The 16,397-nt window shown below is 36.5% G+C and overlaps 1 protein-coding gene across 1 annotated transcript; it reads left to right on the top strand.

Moving 5' to 3' along the window:
- The first annotated feature begins 3,501 nt into the window (after positions 1-3,501).
- LOC144445022 (properdin-like) lies at positions 3,502-13,276 on the top strand. The gene is made up of 11 exons (XM_078134573.1): positions 3,502-3,585; positions 4,078-4,216; positions 4,573-4,746; positions 5,506-5,670; positions 6,614-6,772; positions 7,786-7,947; positions 8,878-9,066; positions 9,712-9,873; positions 10,337-10,510; positions 11,715-11,911; positions 13,115-13,276. Exons 1-11 carry the CDS (start codon positions 3,514-3,516, stop codon positions 13,274-13,276), a joined length of 1,755 nt encoding a protein of 584 aa, XP_077990699.1. The 5' UTR covers positions 3,502-3,513.
- The last annotated feature ends 3,121 nt before the right edge of the window (positions 13,277-16,397 follow it).

Genomic DNA, 16,397 nt, shown 5'->3' with positions numbered 1-16,397 from the left:
CGTCAGCACGGCATGAGAAATTACCCCTGCCCGCATGATTGTGATGGCATTTCCCCTACTTTGGTCAAATGGAGGAAGTCGTAAACTGTGTGATTAACTATAGTAGATTTGGAGTTCAATATAGATGGATTTTTTTCAAACGACACATGACATCCCTTCTGAATCAGTCATGGCTACATCAAAAATAGATAACTAAACCCGACAAATGTTTGTATCTACAAAGTTTTTCTTCTGAAGATTCGCATCAATGCCTTCCTTCGTGGCCTCCCTTAGAAACCTCGCAATTTATGAACGGGAGTTTTCTTATACTTTTACAATATAAGATTTTGCTCTTTCGTCTAAAGGTATGTATTTGTCAAACTCTCAAAATCCCCACACAACTTTTAAGGTAATTTACCTCTAGTTGATAGTCGTCAGCCTCACCGTATTCCCAGCCAGGGTTGTCATTTAACTCTTCCGGACCCAAAGCCTTCGCCGGACAAATTTCACACATTCGAAAATAAGCGTTGTAGTTGAAAGAACGGCACCGATTGCCTCGTCGCAAACATTTGTAGGCGCAAAGAAAAACGAACAATGTTTGTGGATAACTTCTCGTGTTTGGGCACGTATATGACTTATGTTGATCGGGTATTCTAGTCTCCTGCATGTACATCTCTTGCAAGCCACCTTCCGTCGTAACTGAGCTAAAAAGCGAAGCAAAGATCTGAGCGGCAATGAGAAGTAAACATACACCCTTCATTTCCATGATACCGATATCTGCTACGTGTCGTGATAGTTTGTCTTGAGATTTCTAGAAGAAAGCGTCCCTCAATACATTCACAGTTGTCTGCTCTGTATCAAAGGATTTTGTCGCAGTGGGAATTTTTATAACCAACTTTACTAAATTATTAATTAAATCTGCAAGATTTACATATAAATGTATCAAAACAAACGAAACGTGTTTCATTGGATAGTTCACAATATCTGGCATCAATAATTAATTCACATGTTATTACACGCCATTTTATGTTTTTAATAATATTAGTATTGTTACATGACATCTCGTCACTCGACCTTGTCATTATGTCTTCACAAACGCATGAGTGTTATATCGCTACGCATGAGTGTTATATCGTTACCATCTTCGCGGTTTCTGCGGACGGAAGGTGTCACCTGTGCTCAACTTTGTTTTCCGAACTTAGTATGGTTAAAGTTTGTGTTAGTTATTCTAAGTCAATGTGGTTAAAGTTTGTGTTAGTTATTCCAAGTTAGTGTGGTTAAAATGTATATTAGTTCTTCCAAGGTAGCTTGGTTAAAATTTGTGTTAGTTATTCTAAATCAATGTGGTTAAAATTTGTGCTAGTTATTCTAAGTTGGTATGGTTAAATTCTGTGTTAGTAATTAGTCTGGTTACATTTTGTGTTAGTTAGTCCTATTTAGTGTGGTTCAAGTGTGTGTTAGTTAGTCCAAGTTAGTATGGTTAAATTTGTGTTAGTTAGTCCAAGTTATTAAGTTGCTCTTAGTTAGTCCAGGTTATTAAACTTTTCATTAGATTCTGGATATTGCTTGAACACTATATCGAAAAAATATTATTATGGGGAAAGATATTTCGGCCGAAGTTTAAGTAAATATTTTGAATACAGTTGACTTTTATGCACCTTAGCATTTGCTACGTTTCATTCATACCTTACATTGAATTAGGACCGTCGTTCATTTCGAAGTAATTCTAGTTACGTTATTGAGAACGCTATAGTATTTTTAAAAAACATTTCAATGCTTTCATTGGTTCAAAGTTGTCATGAGTAGTATCATGTCCATCATCATTTCTGACCAATTCAAGGAAAAAAGTACTTCGACTAGAGCACTGCAGTTTCATTTATCACCCTTAAAAGAACTATTATGGACGATGGTATTATTAGACTAGTTTATATATTATAATTACACCCTTGTAAGTTACAGTCGGATGCTTCGTTACTATGGTGATAAAGCCATCAGAGCATATCGAAATGTCCATTAGTATTTCCTTAATAACAATATTGATTAGCTTTGGACTTTTGTCGTTTTTCATTATGAACTATGGAGTCCGAATGATATGATATATAGACATACAGGAACTACTGAATAAACGACATCTTAGGGGGTCAGTATATGAACACAAAGTACTTGGAATTTGTTTGCTTCCATTTCCTAATGGACTTTGTGACAGTTTGGTAGTTTGACTCCCCATTATTTGAAAAAAAAGATAAATATACCATCCAATTCAACCCCTTACGCCCAATCCCATTTTTTATGAAGAACTAGATTTATCATCCTCTTTCGGCTTAACGTAGCCATATGGATGAGGATTGGGTATTTATTTTGGATTTTTAATTTGTAAAACAATTATATCAGGTTTCCTACTTGAAAAATCAAACTGTCACAACATATGCCAAGTCCTTGTTTGTAATTAAATAAATTGCAAAAGCATAGTAAATGTGTACGTACAATAACAACCACTTTTACACTTTTTTTTGTAATGCATTTAAGTTTCAAACACAGACTTAGGAAATGTTGTTTCTCAGTGATTTTTTTCAAGTAGGAAGCCATGATAAAATTGTTTTATAAATTAAAAATCCGAAATAGATGCCTGGTTCTCATTTCTTTAAGACACCAGTTAAAACTACTATGTTGCGATACAAACATAATCATCTTCCCTAATGGTATGTTATTATAATTCGTGACTTCGGTCATATAGTGGATGGCACAACGTTTAACCATCGCTGTGAGCTGATTGTTACCATGACAACGGCTTGGCGTGACATTTTGCTTAATTGGCTCGCACATAAAGTAATGTAGGTTGGGTTTGGCAAATAGCTACTTTGTAAAAATATTATTAATAATTCACGTTAAGAGATATGCATGGTTTGGCCCATTGTGAGTGGATATACACTTTGTTGATTAAGTTCGCATGGACACACAGTTTGTCCAGCAATATACTTGTCAGTGAAAATTAATTTCAGTTCACTGTGACACTTTTTTGTTATTTGTTGTTTCAAGAGTATACAGTTCGATACTTGTCATTGTAAATGTGATTAATCATCGACAAATTTCCTTACATTTGCAAATCATCTGGATGTTGAATTACTGTAGTCGGTTACTAAGGGTCGTCCTTTCCAGAGTCATTGCTGGTCAGAAAGGACTCGCACTGTCGTGAACACATTTCTTATTTACCATCAAAACTATCGTGATCACCTGAAATAACATATCGGTGACATGGAACTAAAGGGTGGACGTTTAGTCGTCTTTGCGGTTGGGTTGCTCCTGTTGTCTGCCAACATAGTTTTGGCGGAAAGTAGCTTTGACCCAACACAACAGATATACTTGCATCAAAGCGTCATACCCGATCAACACAAGTCATACTCGTGCCCGAACTTCAGAAGTTATGAGCAAACATTGTACGTGTTTCTGTGCGCCTTCAGGTGTATGCGACGAGGAGATGATTGCCGCTCGTTCAACTACAACGCGTACCTTCAAATTTGTGAAATTTGTCCGTCGATGGCTCTGGATGGCCAATTAACAGACAACCCTGGCTGGGAGTATGGTAAAGCTGAGAGTTATGAGTTGGAGGTAAGGTTAATGTACTGTAACATCAAGTATAAGTTGTCTAGCAGTTGTACCAATTAAAATGTACTCAGTCTATTAAAGTGATAGATAGATTAAAACCATGATAATAGTTATTGTTTTGAAGTATTTTCACTGGCAAATTGTACGTTTAGAAAAAGATAACCAAAACGTGAAGATTATGATGTCAAATTTATCATATCTGCTAAGAAAATAAAAATCCAAAAATGGATCAGAAGGTGTTTATAAAGATATACTAGCTATTCTGCAATACGGCGTCATGCCAACAATAAATGGAATTGTCACTGATCAGATCATGCAGTAGTGATAAATTGACATCTGCTAAAATACAGCATATTACATGGTAAACATGTACAATGCAAATTATATAATATATTCTCTGTGAAACTACATATTGCTCGATAAATATCGAGACTAACTGTACTTTTCAGTCTTTACAATACATTTGACAGTCTGGACATTCTTATCCTGCCCTAGGGAAATACTGAAGGAATGCATTGTAGAAGTAACCCGTGTGCCAATGAGGGATACTGTCACGAGGATTATGAAAAGAATACCTACATCTGTAACTGTAAAGTGGGTAATCGGTTTATTGGACGAGATTGTACCGAACCGGGTAAGACAAATGTACAGGACGGAACGAGAGAGAGAGAGAGAGAGAGAGAGAGAGAGAGAGAGAGAGAGAGAGAGAGAGAGAGAGAGAGAGAGAGAGAGAGAGAGAGAGAGAGAGAGAGAGAGAGAGAGAGAGAGAGTTTTTCTTATAGAAAGCATCATATTAGCACATATTCACAATTGTCCTTATAATAGTCATCAATCTTAAAATGACAAAAAAATCTATAGCGATCATATATAAACAGTTCTGAAAATCAACATCTGATACTGACTATTAAACATCTTGTCAATAAAGTGTGACACTGTCAATGGGATGAATATTTTCGTCATCTAATTGTTTCTCTGTGTTTACTTTTACAGTTGTAGATGGACAATGGGGAGGGTGGAGTGATTGGGGTGATTGTACGGTGAGTTGTAATGTGGGGTATCAAAGCCGTACCAGGAATTGTGACAGTCCTCCTCAAGGAGATGGTGGCGATCCGTGTCCTGGACTGGACACTGACTATCAGAAATGCAACAAGCAACCATGCCCAAGTAGGTCGTTATTTGTGAAACTTTGAAGGCGTAATTGCTATGTTGAATAGACCTGTTTGTATGAAGCAAATGTCACAGTAGGGCTTTACGTAGTATATATGATACAATTGGTGGTATAATTGCAGTGTGTGCCGAATAAACCATTAAGGATAATGCTATCTCACATTGTATAGTTGTATATGAAACATTTATTGATACAATATGTCATATAATTATATAGTAGACGAATATAATTAAGACGTGTATAAAGCAATTAATAGCTTTCAGAGAGAATAGTACCGCTTATGTTTTCTAGACAACAAGTATTTCATTCGTAGCCCAACATATTAACAGTATCTCTTGAGATAGGTGCGATCTAATTCAGATGCGTTCTCGGACGCAACCCTTGCGCAGATCGAAACGAATGTTACAGGACGCAGATATCAATGTTTACATACGCAGTTATGGAGAAAAAAAAATAAAACGTACCTACCAATTCAAACAACAAACCGTCTTCCTTACAACAAACCGTCTTCCTTAAAACATAAAAATTATAGTAATACTGTTGTTCCAAACATCACATACAAATAAGAATTTTCGACGACATCCTTCAGCTTTTGTTAATCCATTGTCTCATTACTCATTTTAATGTTGTACCAATTTAAAGTTTAGAATTTTCATTTGCAGATATCACTAACAGAAGTCCTCAACCGATCAAACATTAAACCAAAAACTACCAATAATCTACTATACTTCTTTATTCATTTATTCATTCGTCAGTTTGGTCAATGTGGACGTCGGTCCCCTGTCGGCCAAACCTAGGGTCGCTGTCACGTGGCACCCGTACCAGGACTCGAACGTGTATGTATGGTGGGATAGTAAACGAAGACGTAGGATGTACTGGCTTGGAAACCAGCACTATCAACTGCCTCGTCCGACCTGTTAGTAAGTCATGTAATCTTATCATCGTCATGTTAGGTTTAAAATATGTAATTTAATTGAGGTAATTAATAGCAATTCATGGCGTGTAATATGCCCCATTGCCAACCGGGTTAAAAAATTGTTTCTCCTTGGCTGCATCTACAAATAAGTGAGAACATAGTCATTCGATCGAGAGCTAATTAACATTAGGTTAACAGTACTTCATCTAAATATAAGTTGATTAATTTCTTCTAATGACTGTCCTTGAAAATATTCATGAACATCACTTCTTTGTACGAAGAATTGAATTCATATGAGTGTTCCCAATATAGTATGTATGTCTACTTCTACATAGTACTTGGCTGGTGGCTTTTATGCTTGCAATAAATTTATGTTATTTCAAGTGTTTTACCGTTCCGTGTACAGTAGTCTGAATAGTTGGAACAGGTTTTCTGCAATAAAGATTATGCCGCGTTACCAATAGCAACCTACGTTTATTCAGGGAGACAATACAATGTCAAAAATCTGGATATCTTGTAATGAAACTGAAAACAAGATGGTCAGTTGGATACAATGGAAGCCAATTGAATAGAAAGAATCGCCTTCAGGTTCGACAAGAATCTTATCAACATTGCCACATTTTATTCCATCAACTTGCCTGAACGAAGCGTGTGTTGTTACAAGGTATATAATTTAACAACTATCTGAAGATACCGGTAATTGTAAACTTAAGCAAAGAACTGTACCTATTTTAATGTCATTTTTTCTCAAGCCAGACAATGAAAAGAAGTAATATGTTTAGCAAGATATGCGTTAAGTCAGACAATATGTAACAATATTATTAAAGGTATGATTTTTTTGTCGAACCCGACGACGATTTGTTTCTACTGAACTGATTTCCATCGTATATTTTTTTATAAACCTTGTATTTTAAGTTTTGAGTTTTGACTAATATTTTCATTTTCAGGTATGACTAGATTAAGTGGTTCCGATGTTTTTGGTGAGGGTCGGGTAGAAGTCTTTTTGGAAGAGATTACAAGATGGGGTACAATCTGTAACACAGCATGGGATTTGGAAGACGGACATGTCGCCTGTAAAGATCTTGGCTTTCCCAGTGCTGATTCTGGTGAGTTGGTCGATCGATAGTCAAATGAGGGGAGACTGAAAGTACAATAATCGAGTTTTTAACTTCATGATTGACCTGCATATAAGCACTTATGGACTTTACGCGAGGTTGAAAATTAACAGGCTCATTTTGTTCGAAATATTGTTAATTTGGGGAAATTTTCATATTTTTATCAGTTTGATTTCGATTTGAAACGGTGATTATTGGTTTTGATCTAGTCATGACAACTACGCAAATATTATGTGAAGCAGAAACAAAACAAGACATATAAGTTCAAATTTACTTGCAACAAAGATAAATATTATGAGTGAACGTTCAATAAGAAATAATATCTAAGAGTCCAGTTGACCATATGAGAAAAGATTCAAATATATATATAAAATTTCGTGCATTGGTACGATAAAGCTATATCAAAACAATTTTTTGTTTCAAACACAAAGTCGAACTTTTCGATTGTGGTTTTTGCCAACAGATTGACCAACTATTAAAACGCATCCAAATGTTCACATATTAAACAATTCGAGAAAGCTTCCCTAAAATTGTGACTAAAAGAGGGCTTGTTACATAGACTAGTTAATCTAGATGACAAAAAAACTAAACATACATCATCAAAATTAGGTGATAGAGAGTACAAGCGAATTCGAATGCGTGGGACGAGGCTGGGAATGTCAGGAGTACTCTGTAATACATTGTATAATACTTTTCGCAAACACACTGTCACTGAAATATTCTCCATGTGAGGTCACAAGGTTTTATACGCACATATATCTCTACTTTTCTGTGGTATATGTGTACTTGCATAGTGAAATACTTGAATAAATAATAAATATCCACCCAAAACCCTAAGTTGTCTTAACACTTCAAAAAAGCATGTCTATTATTTTGGTTATCAGAATTTTCTGTATTAAATTCAATTTTTTAACATCAAATGACCTAGTTGTATGGTCTATATTCTACTGAGTCACAGACAACGAGGAGCTCGAAATTACCACTTCTTTCTTAATTATTCACAGTTGGTGTGACCTTTGAACCCGCGTCAGATGACGTCCCAATTGTCATGAATAACGTAGACTGTGCAGGCGATGAATCATCTCTGGCTTGGTGTAACTACGGCAGCAGGGAAACCGCCCTAGATTGTACGCATGCGGACGACGCAAGTGTAAGATGCGTCATTGGTAAGCATTCGAATAGTTGATTAATCGGAGCTAAATGAGTAACCCTAACCCAACAAGAAAAAACAACAAAATTTGAAATAAAACAAACATCGATAAACTTTGCTCCACAAGGGGGTGACAAATAGTGTCGACGGATCCAGTCGTATTACATTATCGCTACAAACATACAATGTAACAAACACCAAATATTTAAAGTTGTACAAGCTGAGTTTATGAACGTCTTGATCGAGATTTAAATATTTACATAAAATCTCGATTACGCCATTGCCTTCTGTAACATTACGATTGTCTCCTACAGACAGTTTACTGCATAGTAGGATTTCCTCGACGTTGTTATATGTATAAACAATTACGTCATCGCATCGTTTATAAGTTACTAAGGGGGAACGTCACTCCAGGAAATAGAGACATTTTAATAAACTATGGGTTCCGGAGAATCATTTCATCATTTTATATCACCACAATTATTTGCGATTTCAGAGAAACATCAAGTTGATCTTGTGCCTTTATAGCTATGGGCTATTGCATCATGGGAGAGCGAAGAAATACATTATTCAATGGTTGGACACTGAATATTCATGACAACTGTTTCACACTGGAGTGTATAGCGTTTTTAACTCATGAATATTCAGTGTTCAATCATTGAATAATGTATTTCTGCTATCTCCCATTATGCAATAGCCCATAGCAAAGATACCCTATAAATGCACAAGATCAACTTGATGTTTCTCGTAATCGCAAAAATTGTCGGTGATGTAAAATCATGAACTGACTCTCCAGAACCAATGTTTTAAGAGTGCAGCAACATTTACGCCCAAAAACGAATAAACTCAGCGAATAGTTATTATTATAATCATTATCAAGATCATTTCTAATTTAGAACCCTGTATACTCCGTTGATTAATTAATATTCAACACTCTTATTTCAAGATGGCGGATGGGGACGTTGGTCGTCATGGAGCTCGTGTTCAGAACCGTGCAATTGGGGAGTCCGCACACGGACCAGACTCTGTGGTTCCCCGGAACCAGCAAATGGTGGGAGACACTGCAATGAAACGACCACGGGAAAAACTCGAAACGCTGACACGAAGCCTTGCCGACGATGGCCTGGTCTGTGCAGTAAGTGTCCAACAGTAATAAATCATCCTGTGAGATTAATTTGGTCATGCTAGGGGGTATCACTTAGAATAATGACATGGCAGAATAATTTGTATAATTAAGTGACTAGGAAGAAACATAGCCATACAGTCTGATAATTTCGTTGATAAGATCACGTGTACTTAATATAATATAATTTTCAGGTATTTTACGTTCATATTTTACGTTCATCTTAGGCCTGAAAAAATTGTTTGGATCCGGTTACCCGACCCACCTAGTTGTTCACTGCCGATCCCCATTTTTTTTTTACGTTTTCGAGAAAAAAAAATAAATTGTCGAGAAAACAGTGAAGTCTCGCTAGAAATGGTGGATGTGAAAACTGACAGGAGCTTAAAAAGACAATACAAAACTGTTCTTCCAATCTGTAATGACTGTACATCAATAGCACAGAGACCATATGGAAAACAACGGAAAACATAACTACCTGAACTAGACACTCACATATGAAAAAATTGAATAAAAAATCTATTCTAAAAGTGAGCAAAATCGGAACCACTCAATGTTTTTGTTAGGTCTTACTGATTGTTTTTTTATGATGACAAGGGTGTGACATCGCTCCTTATAAGGAGTACATATTATTGCATATCTATGTTCTCATTATTTCAGATTGTACAGACCTTGGTGAAATCTCAGATGGTACAGTAACGGGTGATTTAAAACATGGCGGCTATCGTACTTTTGTGTGCAATCCAAATTATGTCTTGGTTGGAGATCGGACGAGTCAATGTGATGATGGTCTGTGGTCGAAACCAGTTCCACAATGCATGGGTACGTCATATCATATCTATTGAGTAATCGATGACATCAGATCATAATTATAAAACAATATTATTTGGATGCGAAATGGGTATTTATTTGGGATTTTTAATTAATGAAAAACTAAACCTATTTTTTTTTTATTTGACTGCCATTGATGTGACTACACTGATTGGTATCAGAAGAGTAACTAATCAATATGACGAGATCCAACGAGTTTGTCAAGTTGTCCGACACATGGGGGCGCACTTCTATCCTAATTACCAATTTTGAACGCTTCCCAAAATTGCACCACGGTGATGTTTTCAATATATTGGAAAGCGACAGAAGTATGCACAGACAGAGTGTGACGTAGTGATTACTTACAAGTTTACCTTTTACACATTTCTTTACAAATATTTATCAGATACTTGCAAAGCTTATCATTATTATATTCACTGTTAGAGTGCGCAATCTCTTTTTTTTTGTATTTCAGACTTCTGTACGAAGCCAACTGTCTCGAATGGCGTGGTGAATGGTCCAACACCTGTAGAGCATGGAGGCACAGCCACCGTTGAATGTAACCAAATGTATAAAATAAAACTGTATGATGATGAATCCACATGCAACAATGGTGACTTCATTCCACCTATACCACCATCATGCGAGAGTGAGTAACTCCTTTCTTTAGAGATTTTTTAGATGCATCTAGTTTTTATGGAGCCAGACGATACAATGTAGCAGTCTTAGCAGACAACGTAGCGTTCTAGATCGGTTGCAGTCTTACCAGTTTCTATTGTAATTACGAGATCAATACAAATGCCAGTACGTGTTTCTTTTGCTGTCAGTTTAAAATGATAATTGCGTAGAGAAAAGTAATAGTCAAAACTCAGCATACATCAAATATGCAAATATGTTGTGCTTCGTCACCTATTTATCATCACCCTATGATATCATCCCTTATTTGTGAGAGGACGAGACTGTAAAATACGCCACAGGGGGCGTCCTTATCATCGTAAATATGGTAAGAGTGCCCACAACTGCTGAACTTTCAGTCTAAGAGAAGAAGGGTTCTGAATTTTGTAATCTTTAAAACCCTGGGGGAGGGGGGGGCAACTCCCACAGGAGGGTGAACGGGGATGAATGCGCCACAAGCTAAAACTCCTTCAACATTGATCAGTGCAACATTGTAGAAGAAGCAACGGACATGAATAACCCATAAAATTAGTAAGGAAAATACAATTCCAGGAGACTACCAAATGATTTATAACTTCACAGTTATGAATAAGTACCATTTACTCCTTCAATCGAGGAATGTGTGGAGTAAATGAACTTGGCCATCTCCTTCTATCTAGGAATGTGTGGAGTAAATGAACTTGGCCATCTCCTATATAGGAATGTGTGGAGTAAATGAACTTGGCCATCCCCTTCTATCTAGGAATGTGTGGAGTAAATGAATTTGTGAATTTGACTCTCCTATCTAGGAATGTGTGGAGTAAATGAACTTGGCCATCTCCTTCTATCTAGGAATGTGTGGGGTAAATGAACTTGGCCATCTCCTATCTAGGAATGTGTGGAGTAAATGAACTTGGCCATCTCCTTCTATCTAGGAATGTGTGGAGTAAATGAATTTGTGAATTTGACTCTCCTATCTAGGAATGTGTGGAGTAAATGAACTTGGCCATCTCCTTCTATCTAGGAATGTGTGGAGTAAATGAACTTGGCCATCTCCTTCTATCTAGGAATGTGTGGAGTAAATGAATTTGTGAATTTGACTCTCCTATCTAGGAATGTGTGGAGTAAATGAACTTGGCCATCTACTTCTATCTAGGAATGTGTGGCATAAATGAACTCGGCTATCTTCTTCTACCTAGGTATGTGTGGAATTACTGAACCTGGCTATTGTTATAGTGATAGTACTGTTAGTGCAAGCTGGATGGATGCTAATGAACTCTGTGCCATCAATGGACTTGGTAAGCTGGTATCTATCAACACAGAAGATGAACATGAAGATGTTATTGATATGGGACCAAATAAATTCACTGTTTGGATTGGACTCAGTGATGAAAAGGTACGTTAAACAGATATACTGCGTTGGTACAAATGGTGGTGGTGGTGGTGGTGGTGGTGGTGGCGGCGGCGGCGGCGGTGGCGGTGGTGGTGGTGGTGGTGGTGGTGGTGGTGGTGGTGAGGGGGGGGGGGTGGTCAACAAATATATTCAATGATAGAAATTATTTCCTAAAATACATTGGTCAGAAAAGTAAACAATATGATATACAAATTTCGAAGTGTCTGGATATAGGATAGTAAATAGCCCGAATTGTAAGTTATCATGTCTAGACATTCGTCAGTACTGTCTTATTAATACAACTGGACTGCCTTTTAAACAGAGTTCTTTTTATAACATTGACAACCCATAGTATTTTAAACATGGAAAATATCATTTAGAAATAAAAAGCTGTTTGAAGTACTGTTTTTGACTTAATTTCATTTGACTTGTTTGGGTAATGGTAGGTTTTACTCTTCGGTAACGTGCGACAAGGTTTGATGTTTGGCCACTAGATGGCGCTAACACGCTCATCGCGTACATGTATTTTTGTAGCAGTAGTATGTTATTGGCTATATGATTTTGGTGTGTTTCATTCTGAACTCAAACATATGTCATTAAAGCTACACTTGCTGTAATTGGGGTATTATTTTTTTGATCAGACAACCAACAATATATTCATTGAAAATTGTTAAAATACCAATGGTTACACAATTTACATGTTAATTAGAGCTCGATTTTATCCATAAGCAGTACTGTAAAAGGTTGAGACCAGGATCACCGTTGAGGGCGCTGATTTAGGGTGTGGACCCAAAATCAATAATTCTATTCTCAGACTGGTATTGTGTGTACAACTCCACAAACAAGTTTACCTATAGATATATGCAATACACCTTGTAGTATAGAATATTAAGAGTAAGTCATTAAATCAAACAAAGTCTTTTTTTTTAGAGTCGAGCAACGGCTATTGCAGCTTTAAAGGTGATACTGATATTGTCAGCTGAGGTTCGACTTTTTTTCTGATCAGGCCATGGTTGGCGTTATTTTTTCGGTCAGATCCCGTAATAACGATTGACTTGACCATGAAAAAATGTTGAAAGAAAATGCGCCATCTTTACGTAGAATCACTTATAGCTGTTTTTGGTGTTGTATGACATTTCAGCGTTTATCCGATGAGAAAAAAGGCGAAATGAGTAATTTCAATATATGTTATCCATTTCCTTAAAGGAGGCAGATACGTTTGAATGGGTTGATGGTGACAGCCCTGGTTATGTAAAATGGGATGGAAGTAATGAACCATCAGGATCCGGCTGTGTTTCAATGAACGACAAGGGTAAGATGAAAGTGGAGGATTGCAGCAAAGAGATGAATTTTATTTGTGAAGGTTAAGTCCTCATTCTATAATAGTGAGTTTATCGCTATCCGTAGAATGACCTTGGGGACCAATGACCTTGAAAATCCTTCCAAACTTGAAGGGTACCTTGTGACGTCACATTTTTAAAATAAAAATAAAAAACTTTGATGCTAAATGAGATAAAATGTATTGATTGTATTCATTTTCACTCACAAGTACCGCGTCAGCATCGATCTGACGTCACTGTGACGTATGAGACTTGAAAGCCAACAATATAGAATTAGTCGACAATACGTTTATAGAAGTTATCTAAAAGCCTCATATACATATATATGTTACTTCCGCCGAAGTCAGTACTGATAAGTGACCGTGAATTAAACAAAAGCACTGATCTCATTTAATGTCCAAGTTACCATTAATTTACTTAGAGGTTCCTTAGTGGTTCACTGTAACATGGTAAGGTTTTCAGGAAAATGAACAATCCACATTTAAAATCTGATATGGCCATCCACTTTTAAAAACATCGCCCTCATCTATAACTGTATGTCCAGTCTCTTGTAACAAATATCAAAACACGTTTGTAAACAAGAGATCGTTGTTTGTGCACTCCAGTCAGAGACTGTACCATAATTCGATCCACTTTTGTACTGAAGAATTTTAGATTTTTCAAAATGATAGTTTACTAGATGGTATATTTGAATCATCTTCCGACCGGAAGGGGGCGGGCTTCGATATACATTCTCTTCCCACATCATGATATAGGGAGTGATGGCACGGACGTTACGATTCATTGATAAGTCAAAATGTCGTTAAATCAATAGTTTCACATAATATTATTTTTTCCCTTTTTTCAAAAGTAGTTGCTCCTTCCCTCATAGAAAGATATTACATCATAAATATTCCCATGATTTACAGTCTTAGGAGTAAAGTTTCATATAAATAGGTTTGTAAAGTTACATACGTATTTTCATTCTGTGTGTATATATGTACAATTAAACATTACATGTAGTTTAATACATATTTGATAGATGTTATGAGGTCACGCATTTCAAGTATAATAAGTACGAATTTCTAAAGTGCCTATGTACTACACTGTAAAATACGCCGTGTCGTGTTGTTCCGCCCTCACCGGCCTCCTCGCACCCGACGTGGGAGGGGTTAACCAATGTGTGATGGCGCCCCATCACGGCGTATCTCACAAACTACCTAAGTACAGCATGTAATACAATAAAGGTGGGTTCATTCTACACAGACAAAATTGGTTTTATTAGACTGATTTTTTTGGTCGATGGAAAACCTCCATATTTTAACCAAAACTTGATCAAAAATAGCCCAACCCCACCCCTATAGGATTTATCATGCAAACTGTCTGATATGAACTTGAACAAACTAAGACATGTACAGAGTTGTAAAAAAAACTTGTTGGGTTAAAATGTACTCAGTCCAATAAAGTGATATATAACATGTTTCAGGAGTAACCCTTCTTTAAATAAAGCCAAACAGTACTGAGATTGAAAGTGTAGGACATCTATGATGTGTGATTAGAATGGAATAAGAAAAGAACAACGTAACAGTTAGTACGCACTATAATTTGTGATAGGTTCCTGTAAAGCCCATTTTTACTATTTTGCTGAGTTTGATTAATATGTATCAATCTCTAGTTCATTCAAAGTAGTGTCTACACAGACATATGATTACTAAATTTCCGGAAGGGATGAACAAATGGGATTATACCAGACCACGTGTTCTCAATACACAAAAATGTCTTGCAATCCTTAACGTGACTATTGTTGAAATAGAATTTACTGTACTCAGAACATTGTTAGCTTGAAACTACTTATGTATTCAAGCATTACAATTCTAGGGTAGTTTTTTACATTCAAATGTGTGTACTATTATTATTGTAAATTTATGGAATTAAAAAATGTCTGAAAAAAGAAGCACGGTGTTTGTAAGAGTATTTATTAAATTAAGTTGTGATCTGTGTGTATTCGAATTGGAAATGTATATAGGGAAGGGTTATAACATTGAATTTATTTATTTTGATAACTTTACTCCATACCAGTTATGTGTTTAGATCGAACACCTATTCTAACAAGTTCAGTACATCGCAATGTGTGCATGTCTGACAGAAGCTATGGTATGTGCAGCATTAATTTTATCATTTTTGGGATTATAACATCGGTTAGGTCTTAATGTAATAAAACATCGCACCTATAAATATATATTGTAATAACCTAACCCAACCCTCTATCTTGCACGACTTGACTTCATATTTACATGACATTGACTGGTTTGATACTGACAACGTACAAACTTAAAAATGAGCTACGATGAGTGTGGATGTTTGTATATGCATAGAGAGGACCGATAGAGCAACACTAGTATTCCAAACCCCCGGTCCAAACTATTTCCTCTTTATAGTACATGTATGTATACATGTAGGCCTACCCTTCATGCGCCGACAGTTTAAAGAGCACCACCAACGTTGGATTAAGCAACACCGTACCAAGCTTAAACATACAACTGGCGGCGCCTGGGACCCTATTTTGCATATGACTGACTGTATGTTTAGAGGTGGAGAACTTGTGATGACTCACTGGCAAGTAATCACCAAAATATAAACATTCCCTATATCTGGGTTTTTCACATGCAAATGCCGCATATTTGAATAATCCTGAATGACACACAATCTAAGCAGCTGTTTGCAGGGGAATTTGTCTCATTTGGAAAGGTTTTTTCATTCTATGAAACAAACAGACTGATTTTCAACTAATTTGTGTATCAAGTTACCATCCTACGACATTCACAAACAATTTGAATATGATACATGACCCGTGTGTTTCTCGGAGCACAGAAAAAATGCTGAAAACAAGACCCAGAAGCAAGTGCTCTGTACAGCAGTTTGAATTTCCCGCATTTGCATAGATTAGCCATAATCCTCTTTATATAGGGCACATACCTTTAGAAATTCAAAGTACTTTGACAAAATAGTCCAGTTTTTTTTTATAAGTCCGGGTTATAAGTATAGGATTATATACTATATATCAGTATTTATGATAAGTTAGGGGTGCAGAGAGGGTGCATTGACGATACGTTAAGGGTGCACAAAAGTTCACGAGACAGACTGTCACTTTACATAAAAGGTATTTATTT

The sequence above is a fragment of the Glandiceps talaboti genome, chromosome 13 (assembly GCF_964340395.1).
Source record: "Glandiceps talaboti chromosome 13, keGlaTala1.1, whole genome shotgun sequence".
Lineage (NCBI taxonomy): Eukaryota > Metazoa > Hemichordata > Enteropneusta > Spengelidae > Glandiceps > Glandiceps talaboti.
Note: the sequence above shows the minus strand (reverse complement) of the source record. Positions and strands in the feature narration are given on the sequence as shown.